This window comes from Sarcophilus harrisii, chromosome 2, assembly GCF_902635505.1.
Source record: "Sarcophilus harrisii chromosome 2, mSarHar1.11, whole genome shotgun sequence".
In the NCBI taxonomy this organism is placed as follows: Eukaryota; Metazoa; Chordata; class Mammalia; order Dasyuromorphia; family Dasyuridae; genus Sarcophilus; species Sarcophilus harrisii.
Genome location: NC_045427.1, coordinates 58,862,179 through 58,878,930, shown reverse-complemented (window position 1 = coordinate 58,878,930; position 16,752 = coordinate 58,862,179). Strand labels below are relative to the sequence as shown.

The 16,752-nt window shown below is 37.5% G+C and overlaps 1 protein-coding gene across 3 annotated transcripts in view; it reads left to right on the top strand.

The window, feature by feature from the left end:
* CDH5 (cadherin 5) overlaps positions 1 to 3,287 on the top strand; it is a 46,029-nt gene extending 42,742 nt beyond the window's left edge. For all 3 annotated transcript variants that reach the window (XM_031950332.1, XM_031950333.1, XM_031950334.1), the window contains exon 12: positions 1,245 to 3,287. In XM_031950332.1, coding sequence (XP_031806192.1) covers positions 1,245 to 1,774 — 530 coding nt within the window. In that variant the 3' untranslated portion in view covers positions 1,775 to 3,287. The remainder of the gene's footprint in view (positions 1 to 1,244) is intronic.
* The last annotated feature ends 13,465 nt before the right edge of the window (positions 3,288 to 16,752 follow it).

Sequence of the window (16,752 nt, the reverse complement as noted above, 5' to 3'; positions counted from 1 at the left end):
GTAACCAAGAAGTATATGACATGATTTTTCAGACCTTGAAAGGGAATCAAGATATCCACATTCCTGACATGGCTTTACCACTAACTTCCCTTGTGACCCTTCATAATTTACTTCTCCCTGAGCCTCAATTCTCTCATCTTTAAAATAAAACCGTTAAATTAGATGATCATATCTAACATTATTTATTCTCTGTAGTGTAAACTACAGGTCTAGCCCAGGAGCAGGGATTATTATTTCACTAATTTTTTTTTAGGAGTTATTTTCTTTCTCCAATTCACAAATTCTGTTTCCCTGCACTTCTTGGGAGTTTTTTACCTTTTCCAGTTCACATTTCAGAGAGTTCTTTTCTTTTTCCACTTTGTCAAATTTTTCTTTTAGTGAGTTATATGTCTTTTCTGTACTCTCTTGCATAGCTTCTCTTTTCTTTCCCCATTTTTCTTCTAGTTCTCTTTTAAGGTTTTTAATAGTCTCTTCTAGGAGAGCCTTTTGTATTGGGGACCAAAAATTGTCTGGAGACTGTCAAGCAAGGATTATTATGCCCATTTTAGAAGAGTTAAATAAGGGTCAGTGACATGAAGGAATTGGCCCCAAGTCATGGAATTTGTAAGTGGCAAAGGAAGGATTGAAGCCTAACTCCCAGTCAGTGCAACTAACAAAATTCAAAATGGCAGCTCTGGGTATTTTTGCTGGCTGTTCCTTATGCCTAGAACACCTTCCTTTCCCATCTCTGCCTCCTAGATTCCTTCAAGTCCCAGCTAAAATCCCACCTGCTACAGAAAGCCCTTCCCAGTCCTCTTAAATCTAATATCTTGTTTCCTCATCTATAAAATGAGGAGATTGACCTAGATTGTCTCCAGTTATATAACTTTGTAAACCTTGAAGCACTACATAAATCCTAGCTATTATTATTATTATTATAGTTAGCAAGAATCTTAAAACACAGAACCCAGGATATTAGAAATAGGAGGATTCAAAACAGAACTCATAGAAAATTGAAACGTTCTTTGTTCCCACAATCTAAAGACCTTTCCAGTTCTAACACTGTATGATTTTTGACACAATTGACTGATGTAGTTATGAATGTATATTATCATTAGACTGGAAGCTCTTGAGGGAAGAAACTTTTTTGTCTCTTTTATATCCCAAGTGTTTAGCACAATGATTAGCATAGTAGGCACTTTGTAAATATTGATTGATTGATTGAGTAGTCAGAAAGAGCTGACATAAATATGTTTTACTTACAGTGATCACGATACTAATTGTCCTCCGCCGGCGGTTGAGGAAACAGGACAGAGCCCAAGGCAAGAACGTAGCAGAAATTCATGAGCAGCTGGTCACCTATGATGAGGAAGGTGGTGGGGAGATGGATACCAACAGCTATGATGTATCTGTGCTCAACTCAGCCTGCAAGGGCAGTGGGAAGCCTCCGGGAGGGAAGCCACCCAGGCCTGCCCTAGATGCACGGCCTTCCCTCTATGCTCAGATCCAGAAACCTCCCAGACCTGCTCAGCCCCAGGCTGTAACTGGGGAGATGGCCGTTATGATCGAGGTGAAGAAGGAAGAGGCGGATCATGATGGTGGTGGGCCCCCCTACGACACACTCCACATCTATGGCTATGAAGGAGCCGAGTCCATTGCTGAGTCACTCAGCAGCCTCGTCACAGATTCCTCAGATTCAGATGTTGACTATGACTTCTTGAATGACTGGGGGCCCAGGTTCAAAATGTTAGCTGAGCTTTATGGCACTGAACCTAACCAGGAGTTAGTATATTAAAGTCACCCACTGACTTGGATCCTAGAAACTAACCCCTTTGCAGGAAAAGATCCAAATCCCCAATGTCATCTGAAAGAAACTGTAAGGATGGATTAAAAGTGGATAGCCACTTTTTAATTTCTTGCACACAAAAGATACTCAATAATGGCTTGTTGAATTCACTTGAATTTGGAAGATAGAGAAAAACAACTGTGTGTAATCATATATCTAGTCCCACATTTAGCTACACCTTCTGGAAAGGCAGTGGGATGTAGTGAGAAAAAATTCTGGATTTGGACCCAAGTTCAAATTTTGCCTCTGCTATTCATTACTTATAAATGTGAAAAAAATCACTTCTTTGGGCCTCCATTTCCTGTTTTGTACAATGAAGTAGATGGACTGCACGTTGTCCTTCGGTGCTCAAAGAGAACCAAAATGACATCGCTATGTTGGGGTCAAGGTACATGGTGTCCAACTGTGGCTGATCAGACCGAGACAATCTCTAAGGTCTCTTCCCGTTCTATAACCTGGGATTATGTGAAAAACATGGCCATTCTGACAATGAAGGCACTACCATCTACCTGATGGCAGAAACCATGTGAGAGAGCAAATTACCCCCTTCTATGTGATTTGTCACACCAGCTAAGCACAAGCTGACAGCTCAGTACCACACAGGGCTTTGGGAGAGAAGATGTCTACGGGAAGCCGAGCCAGCTGCATTCACTCTGCTTCTAATGAGCACAAAACCCTGCTAGTCAGTCTCCACAGATCACCCTCGCTCCCTCTGAACCCACAATATAAGGACTTTTTCCCCACCTCCACCGCACCCAGTTCCTTAAATCTGCTAAGTCACAGTGACCATCTTCAGGCTTTGGAGGCTAAAGTGGTTAGAATTCTCAGGTGCTTCCTTAATGAACAGCATATTCTTGATCAGTCTGGATCGGGCTCCATGCTCACAGAAATGTGAACTTGGCAACCTGAGGTCTCTGAATGTGATCTATTCAGAACTAGCTGGGCTATTATCTCCTTTCAATAAAGGCCTAGAAAGACTTCACACACACACACACACACACAATATGAGAGTTGGAAGAGATCTCAGAGACCATATATTCCAACCTCATTCCTGCTACAATACCCCAGAAAAGTGGTCGAATGGCCTTTGCTCAAAGGCCCCCAAGGGAAGGAAAACTAGCTACCTCCCAAAGCAATCCATTTCACTTTTGGACACTTCCAAGTGTTAGGAAGTTGTTTGTTTGTTTTTTATACAGAGGTAAAATCTGACCTTGCAACTTCCATCTAATTATAATTCTATCTCCTAATTCTGCCCTCTGAGTCCAAGAATACTAATTCTTATCCTTTAGCATGGCAGCTCTTGAAAAACTTGTAAACAACTAGCTTGTGTTATCCGTAAGGAATAGTTTTAAGTTTTTGTTTTTTTTTCCTGAAGACTGGCCACTTCTCAGTACCTTCACCCAATTCCTTTGAGACATGGTCCCTAAGTACCTCACCAACCTGATCTCTCTCCCATGGATGTGTTCTAATTAGACACAAAATTCTGGTTGTGTTCTTAAACAGAGGACAGTGGAAGAGTTGCCTCCATTCTGAATATTCTTCTTCTATTAATGTCATATTATTCTCATATAATGCAACATTGGATCACACTAGCTGATGGGACTGCCATTTCATGCTGTTGACATACTCAACTTGGAGTTGACTAGACTTCCCATTCCCATGACAAAGTCAGGCACTGCTCCCAACATTATGCTCCCAACTAAATTCATCTGATTGAAGGGTTCGCTGAACTAATCTTCCAAGCTTTGGAATATAGATGCATTTTTCCTCACATATGAGATGATGAAGATTAGAAATGACTCACCACAAAATAAGATCCAGGATCACTTTTTGTCTCTCTCCTAATATGCAACCTTCAACATTTAAAAAATCTGTGATTTTGTTCTCATTGGTACTTGCCCCACCAATGCAGGTTGCAACCACCTACTATTTAGTGCACAATCTTTGAGAATTGCTATAGCTGAAAAGTTCATTAACCTGTTCCCAACCCGGTAAAACACTTCTTTGAACTTAGCTAGTCTGGTTCTTGAATGACAGGTACACAGTCACATGGTCCATATTTCCTGCTTAATTTTAAGCAGGTATTCCACTAAGAAAACTTTTATGAATTCTGGGTCACCTGCACAGTAGAGTGAAGCACAAGAAAAGAACTTCAAAGATTGAATCTAAAAATGTTATCTAAATGGGAGCTATTATCATATGTCCTTTCCCTTAGAACACTACCTAACAATAGTAGACTTCCTTCACCCCAAGACCCAAAAGCCCCAATTTTTCTGCCTTAACCTTGATCTGAACCTTTCATCCTTCCCACCACTATTTGTTTTCTCTTACAGAATGAACATGGGCCTAAAAAGGCCCTCTATCCCTCTTTATCTCAGGGACAAATGGATGTGAGGTATCAATTGCATCCTCTTCTGACTGGTATCCAAATTTAGTGTTCAGGTTCATGCCAGCCCCACTGGGCCTTTCCTCCCATGTAGATCTAGTAAAGGAACAAATAAAAACTTTCCCAGATCTGACTCATGTCCCATCAGGAGCCACCTGTAGTAATCCAAAATCAAACATTCTTTGGCAAATATGTATACATCCAAAAGTTCACCATCCATATAGCTGAAAAAAAATACACTGATAATCCTGGTAGTCTCCTTTCAAATCCATGCAGCAATGTCTTAAGCCTGTTTGGGGTGCCTTTACTCTGTGACAAAATGTAGATAATTCTATTTCCTTAACCCTTTATTAACTGGGGCTTTTTCTACATAGAAGTATTTTACTAATAATACTGACAGGTAAATATATATAGCGCAAAATATTGGTTCATAATTAACTATACGCTAGTCAAGTTAACTTAATATTAATTCAGGTTATATTAGTTGGATAAAGTTTCATAAAATCTTTCTTTCCCTATCCCTTTTAGTAAAGTAATTGTTTTCTGGAGCTATTAACTGTAAATTGGACAAATTGCTGCACTGAACGTACTGTATTTTTTATATTTTGAGTTTTTACTTAAATAAAAGAAAATCTTGAGGTTAATTTGGGGAAATTCTTTTTTACTGTTTGATTGTTAAACTAAACAGTCTTGCATTGTCAGTCACATCGGCCTGATGATAAATTCAAACTTCCCAACTATGGAGATGGGATGGCAGAAGATAAAACCCCTATGTCCCAGGCCTGGTTCTGACATGCTTTTAGCTATATGGCCTTGAGGAAATCTCATTTCCCTATCTGGGTCTCAGTTTTTTTCATATATAAAATGAGGGGACTGGATTAAATGTCTAAATGTCTAAAAAGCAAAATAACCAAGCTAAAAGGTCCCTTAGAAGGGAGAATGTCAGAGCGGACCTCCAATTTTGAGTCAATTCTAATTCTGAGGTCAATTCCAGCTCTAACATCCTGTAGTATAAAGTATCTTTTAGTTCTAGGAGTAGAAGAGAATCTGAATCTGCTCTAGAAAGTGGCAGGAAATTAAAAAAAAAAGATTAAGAGAGTTGGAAGTAAACAAAAGACAACTCCAGAGAAACCTCAAAATAGAGGAGTCACCCAATTTTACAAATTCTAGAAGTGACTGTACAAAATATGGAAGACTCATGGGAAATATGTCAGTTAGTCTATAGACCCCACTTTCTCACATTCTCTCTCAGTACAGTCAGGGATGTTTGTCTGGTCTCCCAACGTTCAGTCCTGACCCACCTTTTGTTATATTTCTAAATCCTCTCTGAGGATGAGCTCATCAAACAGATTTAATGATCACTTTTGAACAGATGACTCCACATCTTTTTATCAGCACCTAATTCCTCCCTTGAATTCTAATCCAATATAATCAACTGTTGCTAGACATCTCCTTCTAGATATCCTGTTGGCATCTTAAACTTACTGTTTCCAAAAACTGAACTCATTCTCTTTCTCTCTAACTCCACCCCTCCCCAAACTTTCTCACTTTGGAGCCATCCTTGTCTCTTCCCTCTGTTTCAGTCAATACCCATTCTCCTGTATTAATCACTTGCCAATGCTTATCACTTCTGTCTTCACAACATCTGTCACATCTTGCATCACTGAACTTCATACAGAGTTTGGCACATAGTAGGCACTTGGGAAATGCTTGTTGACTTGTTAGTTGCCTTCTATTCTGACTGTGCTCAGGAACCTGACAGTCCCTTTGGTCCATTTCCTTCATTCAGGTCTGGTAAAAGAACAATCAGACCCATTCTTTTCACTCCCTTGGACACCACCATAGTCTGGGCTTTCCTTACCCAGCCTACTGAAATAGTCTCCTAATTGGAATGCCTTTTCCCAGTATGTCCTCTCTTGAACCCCCTCTGCAAGCTGCCAAAATAATCTTCTGGACTGAACAGACCTAAGTTTTTCCATGCTTGAAATCCTTTTGTAGCTTCTATCATAAATTTCAGCCTGCTATTTAAGGTCCTCCAGAATTTAGTTTCAACCTACTTTTCTATTCTTCTTTCACATAATTCTCCTTCATGCCCTCTGGGTTCTAATTAAACTAGATAACTCTGTCTCCAAAATCCAATATTCTATGTCCTGCCTCTGCACATTTCAATCAATCAATAAGCATTTATTAAGCACCTTTTATGTATCAGGAACTGTATGAAGCATAGGGATAAACAAAGAGGCAAAAGACAGTACCTGCCCTCGAGGGGTTTACAATCTCATGAGGGAGACAACATGCAAACAGAAAACAAGCTATATAACAGGAAATGATTAAAAGGGGACAGCTAGTAGCACAATGAATAGGGCACTGGGCTTAAAATCACTAAGACTCATCTTCCTGAGTTCAAATCTGTCCCCAGACACTTATTAGGTGTGTGAGCCAGGACAAATCACTTAACTCTGTTTGCCTCTTCATCCATAAAATGAACTGAAGAAGAAAATGACAAAGCACTACAATATCTTTGCCAAGAAAACCCCAAATGGGGTTACAAAAAGTATGACACAAATGAAACTACTCAACAATGACAAAAATTAAAAGAGGGAAAACACTGTGATTAAAAGGGTTTGGAAAAGATGGGATTTTAGTTGGGACCTGATAAAAGTCAGGAAACTTAGTAGTCAAAGCAGAGAAAAGAGAGTGTTCCAGGTAATATCACTCTATCAAAGACAATTCATCAGGTAGTAAAATCTAAGAAGACTGGAAAGATAAAAGAAGGATACTCTAATCTAGAGTGAGAAAGTTTGGGGGGGAATTAGGGAGAAAGATATGAATTGCATTTTGAAAATAATGAGTTTAAGATATCTACAGGATATCTAGAAGGAGATGTCCAGCAGCAGTTGGTAAAACAGTATTAGAGCCCTTAACAAGGTCTTTGGGAGTTTAAAAAAAGAAGAAGAAGAAGAATTTTTGTATCTGGTCTTGGAAGCAATAGAAAGCCATTGGAGTTTATTGATTGGGGAGGGGAGGGGAATATGATTAGTACTGCATTTTAGGAAGGGAGGATGAATTGAAGTGGGAAGAAACCTGAGGTGAGCAAATCTATCAGCAGCTATTACAATAGGTATGCAGCTACAAAAGTCTGCACCTCAGAAGGAGCAAGTGTCAGAGGAGAGAAGGAGATACATGGGATAGTTGTTACAGAGATGAAATGGACTGACCTTGACAACAGCATGGATTTGGGAAGTGAGAGATAGAGAGGAATGCAATTTGACTCTCAGGTTGTCAGCCTGAGTGACTGGGAATATGGCAGTGTCCTCCACAGTACTAGGGAAGGTACAAGAGGATTTGAAGGAAAAGATAATGAATCCTGTATGTATACATATACATATATGTTACCCAGTAATGCCCCATGCTTGGGATACAACCTCTCCTCTTCTCTGCCTCTCAAGCATCCTTATCTTCCTTCATGGCCCAATTCAGATAGCACTTCCTCTGTGAAGTTCTCCTTGACTTCTCCAATGATTAATACTCAAGTCTCCCCTCAAATTACCTCTTATTGACTTATCTTTATGCATGTTGCATCTTCCCAATGGAATGTCAGTTTTGTTTTTTTGTCTTTATGTTCTGAACAACTAGCATGGACTTTTGAATGTAGTGAGTTTTTTATAAATGTGGGTTAACTTGGATTAGAGAAAAGGAAAATGTAATCATTCCCATTGTACGGAGCAGCAAAACGAAAGGCTCTATCAATGTGACTAATATTCCCTTCCTTACCCCAATGTCCTCAACAATGACTTACTGCCCAAAGGATATTAAGAGTCCAAGACTGAATACCTTGAAAAGAATACAATTCACAAAAATCATTTAATTTTACTCTAGGTTTTGAGGAACCCTTAAGCTAGATTTGAAAGGGGCACATATGTCAATACCAGAATTCAAATGGTTGGTTCAGACCTCCCCTCCATTGCATGTTATTTATTTCTTTTTTACTAAAAAGTATTTTATTTTCCAATTTCACATAAAGATAGTTTTTAACATTCATTTTTTCCCATGTTTAAACAGTTTGTCCATGTTGAGTTGCTAAAAATTGATCTTCGCTCTTATATGTTGAATTTTCTGTTAAGTTCAGATTTAGTTGATAGAAAGTCCTAGAGATCTACAAGTTCATTGAGTGTCATTTTTTCATTCAAAATTATAGATAATTTTGCTGAATATGCTATTTTTGGCCACAGCTCTAGTTCTCCAACTGATGGGCATCCACTCAGTTTCCAGTTTCTTGCCACTATGAAAAGGGCTGCCACAAATATTTTTGCACTTGTGGGTCCCTTTCCCTCCTTTATGATCTCATTATTATCTTTATCTTTTATCTTTATGATCTATAAGCCCAATAGAAACAATGCTGGATCAAAGGGTATGCACTTTGATAGCCCAATGGACATTCATTTTTTTGTAAAATTTTGAGTTCTAAATATTTTTCCCTCCTTTCCTTACCTCCCCCCTCCTCAAGACAGCAAGCAATCTGATATAAATTATACATATATAATCGTTTTAAACATATTTCCATGTTTGTCCTATTATAAAAGAAAAATCAGAATAAAAGGGAAAAAAACCCAGAAAAAGAAAAAGGAAACGCACATAAAAAAGAGGAAAATAGTAAGCTTTGATTTGCATTCGGTCTTCATAATTTTCCCTCTGAATGCAGATAGCATTTCCATTCCAAATCTACTGGAATTGTCTTGGATCACTGCATTGCTAAGAAGTCTATCATGTTTGATCATCATATAATCTTCCTGTTGTTATACGCAATATTCACCTGGTTCTGCTCACCTCACTCAACCAAGTTTTTCTAAAGTCAGCCTGCTCAACATTATTTCCTCCTTTTTGCAAGAGATCCAGATCACCCAGATGCAACAGGGCTTGGCTAGGCTCTTTCTCCATTCTTTCTCATCCTCTTTTCCTTTTCTACAGTTAGCCAAGTCCTGTCCCACTATTTACATTCCCCAGTATTTCCTTAGCCAGAGAAATAAATATACAGAAGCCTAATAGAATCCAGACTATCTCTTCCTCCCAAATGGAACAAGAATCTGCCTCCCCAGCTTTGAGAGAGCAGACAGATTCTTATATTTCTGGTCAAGGAGTCCTTCCTCATTCAACCTCAGGTTCCTCATCTGTAAAAAAAAAAAAAAAAAAAAAAAAAATGAGAGTGCTCATCTCTGCACAATTTATCTCTCAGCTATTGAGTGAAAAAAGGCTTTGAAAATCTGAAAGCATTAGAGATTCATCTTTGTATCTCCTCTACATAAGAGGCACCCAGGAAATGCTTATTGAATTAATGAAATGAATGAGAAAAAAAAGCACAAAATTTTGAAACTCGTCTAATTAAGCCACTCAAACAATTAGGCAACTAAAATGGAAAATATTCATTCATTAACACAGTCATTACTGATTACTACACAAGGAGATCATACAATTCAGAATATGTGACATTAAAAGCCCATGTTTCTAGAGAAAAAAAATCATTTTTCCTCTGCAGCATCTCTTTTCAAACCTTTAGCTTTCAAACTAGATGGTCCCAGATTCCTAATGCAATTAAATGTTACCATTTTTAAAAATCTCTAATGAATGTGGCACTCTTTAATTGTCGTGTATGTCATATTCTATGATGGATGCTTTAGATTATTATGAAGAAAAAAGAACAAAGGAGGAATCCTATTTGGTCTATTTTGTGTGTTGTTTAGTTTTGGTTTTGTCTATTAAAACTCAGAAAACTGACAAGAGAGCCCTTGGCAATGACCTTAGCCAGTAAGAGGCAGCAGAGAGCTATCTGTGGCGAAGTTGGACTATGGGAAGAAAAGTGATCTAAGAATTATGAATTAGACCTTAAATGGGCATAGTTTTTCCTGCTCACCAGGACTTTCAGAATCTCAGACCTACTGGTGATCAGACCAAAGCCTACCTATATCCATGCCTTTGGTTTCAATGATGACTTCCATAGAGAAGTATCCAACCTTGGTGTTTCTCCAGTCCCACTTACTTGTACAGTTCCTATTTAGTTGACTCCTTAAATTCAATCCAGGTCAAATTCAATTGATCCTCTTTCCCTGATGGTTATTCTAAATGAATTTTATTAATTTAGAGTATCCAATTAATTATTTCATCTATCCCCTTTCTGGAGACTAGATCTCTTAATAACAAGTAACTAACAGAAAGATAAGAACATACCATCTCTATAATAATGTGATAGGACTAGACAGGTAAGTGGTCCAAAGATAGAGCACTTGACCTAAACTGGGAAAGTCCTATGTTCAAATATAGCTTCAGACACTTATTAGCTACATGACTCTAAGCAAGTCACTTAATCACATTCTCTGCTTTCTTGTTTGTAAAACAGGAACAACAATTACACCTACCCCTGAGATTAATATAAGGATCAAATAAGATAATATTTGTAAAGTGCTTTGCAAATCTGAAGCACTATAGAAATGCTGTCATTATTAGCTGTCTACCTCAGTTTCCGCATTGGTAAAAATGAGAATGATAACAGCACCTACTGACTGAAGATCAAATGAGATAATATTTGTAAAATACTTTGCAAATTTAAGACACTATATAAATGTTAGCTATTATTATTATTTTATAAAATAATCTATATGTTCCCTTACAATTTAAAACCTAGGATATTCTGAGGATGTGCCATCTCCCAGGGTAGTTGAACTTTCCCTTCTTATTGTTTCTTAGGGCCTTCCTTTTGAGATTATCTCCAATTTATCCTGCCCACACCCCCCTTAGTAGATATCTGTTATCTGTTTTTTTCTTCATTAGATTGTGAGCTTCTTAAGAGTCAGAACTATGTTTTTTTTTCCCATATCTCTAATCTAACACAGTACCTGTGCCTAATAAATGCTTGTTGACTAATTAGGAAGTTCCCCCTGGAATTTTCCAAAAACCTAACAATCCTCCCCAGATATTCTGGAACATATGGAAACTCTGTCCTAAAAAGATGAAGAGGAGCCTAGATTTAGGCGTGCTAGCTGCCATCAAGAATCTGAAGGGCTATCCTGAGGAAAAGGGAGTCTGCTTTTTCTGCTTGACCCCAAAGGCTAGAACTGGGATCAGAATGAATATAGATAAAGAGATTGTCACCAATGTGAAGAAAAGCTTGTCTTTGGCTGCTTTCCTAGACCTCATTGGAGACCTTTAGGAAGGCCTCTTGCTTGGAACATTACAAGAAGATTCCTACTCAGGTAAACGTTTAGCTCTGGTGATTTACAGTCCCATTCATCTCTTAGAATCTGTCATAATGGGACATGTCCTAGAACAGTCAAGAGATGGCAGTGTTTGCTAATTATGGGCATAAAGGCTCAGCCTTAGAAGAAGACCACAAAGTGTGAAGGATAAATTCCCCTTGAGGCAGACACAGGTCGGGGCACCCCTTTCCCCCAAACCCAAAACAGCAGCTCCTTAGCCAAATTCCACAAGCCAGGCAACATTTCTGAATTTTATGTGGTCTTGGCCTGCATTTATAACTAGCTAAGTGGATAGATAGATAAATAGATAGATAGATGATAGATAGATAGATAGATAGATAGATAGATAGATCAAAGACAGAGAGACAGAGAGAAACAGACAGACAGACTGAGTGAGACAAAGACAGACAGAGATAGAGAGAAATATTTGTATATACCCTCTGAATTTGTGACAAAAGGAGTCAAATGTACTCTACAGGACCAAATCATTTCCCTCTCTTCTGAAAAAAAAAAAGTGAAGTCTTGATAATATTGCCATCAAAATACTTTTTCCCCATAAAGTACTTTATTTTCTTAAAAGAAAAAATATTTCCCCTTCTAAAGATGTCACTAAGTAAATTAGGAAATGCAAGGAAAATGCTAATGTATACACAACTCCATAAGATTCAATAAACTTTCCATTCATCACACATCTATTCTGATCAAGACCATCCCCAGAAAATACTAATAAAGATATATTCACTTAAAATAACCACCAAAATGCTAATGAAGAAATATCCCTGAAGAAATACACCCAAGTGCCAAGGACACTAATCTTCATGAATTGTACCTTAAAAGCTAATGTTTTAGAGTTCAGGTCCCACATCTGACACTTTACTCTTTTTGTGACCATGGACAAGGCGTTTGACCTCAGTTTTCTCACTTATAAATGAGTAGGTTGTCCCAAATGATCTCTTAAATTCATTCTAGTTTGAATTGCCTATAATTCTTCTGTCATGATCCTGGGAAATAGAGACATAACAACAACAAAAATAATACTAAGGTAGTTAATGTCTACACGGAAAACTGTACTCAATTTAAGACCCAATAACAACACAATAATAGAAAGAACAAGTGGTATAAAATGTAGCACTTACTGGGAGACAGCTTGAGAATTGAATCCATCATTCTAATTACTAAGTAGAACTCAATATGACTTACAAGTCAGAGAAAGAGTCTTACCAAAACATTGTATTAATCAGAACAATCAATAAACATTTATTAAGCTCCTACTATGTACCAAGCATTGTAATAGATAACTTCAAGTTTTATAGCTGAACTGCAAATAAAATTACACCTCGATGTCAGCTCATGGAAATTCTCTAGTGAAAATGAAATACCATTTGTACTGATTAAGTATGTGATGAACAGATCAAAATTTTACAGAAATAGGCTGATAACAGATGTACACCATTGGATCAGTCAAATATAACCAAAATTATTTATCTCCAAATAAAGACTTTTGAAATAACTAATAGGATCCAACATGCAAAAAAGAAAGTCTTTCCTTAGCAACATCCACATAAACTCAATCAACAGTTTGTCAACAGAGAAGTGACATGAAAATAGCTGCCATGCAGAGCTGTTTATGGGAATGGACAAGAGATGGGTTTATGAGAGCAAGTCAGGATCAGGTCACTGTCACCAGAAATTACAAGAAGCTTATTTTTAAGGATCCTGAATATGTTGATCAATACATATTATGCAATGAAAAGGTACAAATTGCAACATTATCCTGAAGGCTGCAAAAATTTAGCATCTATCCCATCTGTAAAGAGGTGCAACCAAGTGGCTAGAATAACTAGCAGATGACAAATCTCATAGTACAAATAAAAACTCTAAAATACCCTTGAGAAGGCAATAAAAACCAAAGCATCATCACATACAGAGCTGTTACCCACAATCCTCTAGACATAACATTGATCCATTAATATTTTAGAACAACTCTTTTAATAGATGTCACCATAAAGAATTCTCATAAATCTCCAAACAGACAAGGAATGAAAAGCTTTCAAAATATAGAGACCTAGCAGAAGAAAATAAAACTATGTGGGAAACAGGACACAGTACATATCCTCCCTATCATCCTGTCTACTACTCAAGTTGTCCCATACATGTCTGGTACTTTCAGTGGATCTATGGAAGATGAAGTTATAACCCAACACATTTTTTAAAATTTCAAAAGAAGCTTCATTTTATCCACTTTTGTGATAGTCGGGAGAATATCAAATTAATTAATTAACTAAAAAGCATTTATTATGTGCTTACTATGTGCAAAGCATTATGCTGAGTGCTAAGGATATAAATAAAAAAGCAAGACAGCTTCTGTTCTGCAGTAACTCCCATCCTAATGGAAGAGACCACAGTTAAAGCAAGTTTCTACTAGGAGTCAGGTAGAAAGGTTCCATGGTTCTTAAATCACAGCAAGAAAGCAGATGATAAGGCTTCCTTGTTAATGTCATTTCTTTTTTATTTTTAAAATTTAATATATTTTATTTTTCCCAATTACATATTAAAACAATTTTTAACATTTTTATAAAGCTTTAGGTTCCAAAATCTATCCCTCCAACCCTTCTCTCCACTCTCCCTTAGACAGTAATCAATAAGATATAGGTTACATACATGCAAGCATATCATCAGTTTCAGATGGTGGCCCATTTGGTAGTATTAGGACTTGAGAATTGGTAGTACCAGTCAAGAGAATTTTATTTTCTAGGTCTTCAGTATAAAAAAGAATCATAGCAACATAGCAACCTGTTTTCAGGTTACTTCTATCTAACGCCCTTTAGAAGAAAAAAAGAAAAGAAAAAGATAATAGTAATAATAATATCAATAATAATTGCCTTTTATTTAGTCCCATATAGTTTGTGATGCACTTCAAGATACACTATCTCCAATGACCCTAAGCAAAATACCACTAAACATTATTGTTAAGTCATTTTTCAGACTCTTTGTGATCCCATTTTGAGATTTCTTTGCAAAGATATTGGAATGGCTTTCCATTTCCTTCACCAACTTATTTTACAGATAAGGAAACTGAGGCAAATAGGATCAAATGACTTGTCCAGGATCACACAGCTAATAAATGTCTGACACTAGAAATGTTGAATCTTTCTGACTCCAGTCCCAGCACACCATCCACTGTATTACCCAGCTGCCATGTATTATTAGCTCTGTGTTGTAGATGAAAAAACTGAAAATCAGAGGCTAATGGTCACATAGACACTAGCAGCAATATGGAGATCCTGCCCACATTTCTTAGCTCTAAGTCCATCACTCTTTCTACTGTCATATGTCTCAGAAAATGAATGAATGATTGCCCACTACAATGGAACCAAAATATCACTGGATCTTTGGGAAACCTCTTAATTTTTCAAGCCACATTCATATAAGTACCTTCCATTCCATTTTTACAACCTTTCTGTTCATTGAGCACAGCCGAAATAATTATCCTCATTTTACATATGGGGAAACTGAGGCCCAGAGAAGCAATGTGTTTCCCTTTCTGAAGATGACACAGTGACAATGGAAGAAGACTGAAGCCTTGGGACTTCTTATGCCCAATCACATTATAACGTAATGGCTATCATGGTTTGTTCCCAAGAGGATACAGCAAAAGGAAAGCTGCCTTTTAAAAAAATCTGGGTTGTTCTCCAGAAGTGTAATTTCATTTGTTATTAATCTTTAAAGTCCATGTTTCAGAGTGGCAGATTTTATAAAATGCTTTTGCAAAGTAATATAATCCTCCTTCACATTTCTTTAGGGATTTATCCAGTTAGAAACATTTTCCATCCATTGTCTAATTTGATCCTCACATTATATACTGAGGATGAGCCAATTCAACATTAATCTCAAAAATTAATCCAACACTCTTTATCTTATAAATGAGGAAGCTGAGGCCCAGAGAGGGCAACTGACTTGCCAAAATTCCCACAGTTAATAAGTAGCCGATTTGAACTAAGATCTTTTGATATGACATCCTGTGCTCTTTCCATATCATAACTCAGTCTCCCTGGTAACATTTATTGAATTATCCCAGATTCACAGAGAAACTGACTAAGAGCTGACAGGATATAGTAGAAAGGACCATTGTGCTTGCAGTCAAAAGATCTGGGACCATAACCTGGCTCCAATGCTCACCACCCCTGTGACCTTAAACAAATCATTTCACTTATCTGAGGTTTAGTTTCCTCATGGACTTTAAAGTCCTTGTTAATTTTATAAAATATTTTTACAAAGTCATATAATCCTCCACATTTCTAAAGGGATTTATCCAATTAGAAATATTTTCCATTCATTGCCTAATTTGATCTCCACATTATATACTGAGGATGTGAAATGGGCATAGTAGTACCAGAGCTTGTTGTGAGAAAAGAGCTTTATTATTCAGTGTCATATGGCAAGTTAATGTCAAGGTCAAGACTCCTGGTCCAGTATTTTTTCCCATCACACTGCTTCCCTAAAAACAGAACTAATTACTCTCTTCCCTTCAGGAATGTCCTGATCTAACCAAACCGGATGACTTGCTGCTTTCCCTAAACTGGCATTCTATCCCCCCTCTACCCCAACTCCTTAGTCAGTGCCTTTCACAAAACAGATTTCATGAGTGGAATGTGCCACCTTCCTTCAAGGCTCATTGTGGGGGGCCATGGCAAAGAAAGTAGAGGGGAGGTCATAGCCATCATTTTGAGAAGCAACTCTATGGAGAAGCAGTCAGGTAACTGCTCCTGCAGGTACCATTGAAAGCCCAGATAAAAAAATTCTTGCCTTAGCATTATTAAATGATTTGACATAATAAAAATAATTTTACACGACCATAATAAAAATAAAGTACTTTAAGTTTTACAAAGTGCTTTAAAGATATTCTCATTTTATTCTCATAACAATCCTAGGAGGTAGGTGTAAAAGAATCCCCATTTTATAAATGAGGAAATTGAGGCAGACAAAGCTTAAGTGAGTTTCCTGGGATCACACAGCTAGTTTCTGAGTGAGAACTTGAACCCAGATCACTCTGTCTGAGGATCCAGCTCCCTATTACCATCTAGTTGTCTAACATCTGAAACTGATATGATTTTTATCAAGGAAAGTGACATTAAAGAAGAGATACTACCATCTGCTCTATGGCTGTACCCTGAGCATCATGGGACCTTTCCATCTGACTTGTAACTTAATCCTTCTACGTGTTCTATTCTCTTGTCCCTTTGGAATGAGAGAGCTTTGAGAGCAGAGACAGACTCTTCTATTTGTATTCCTAA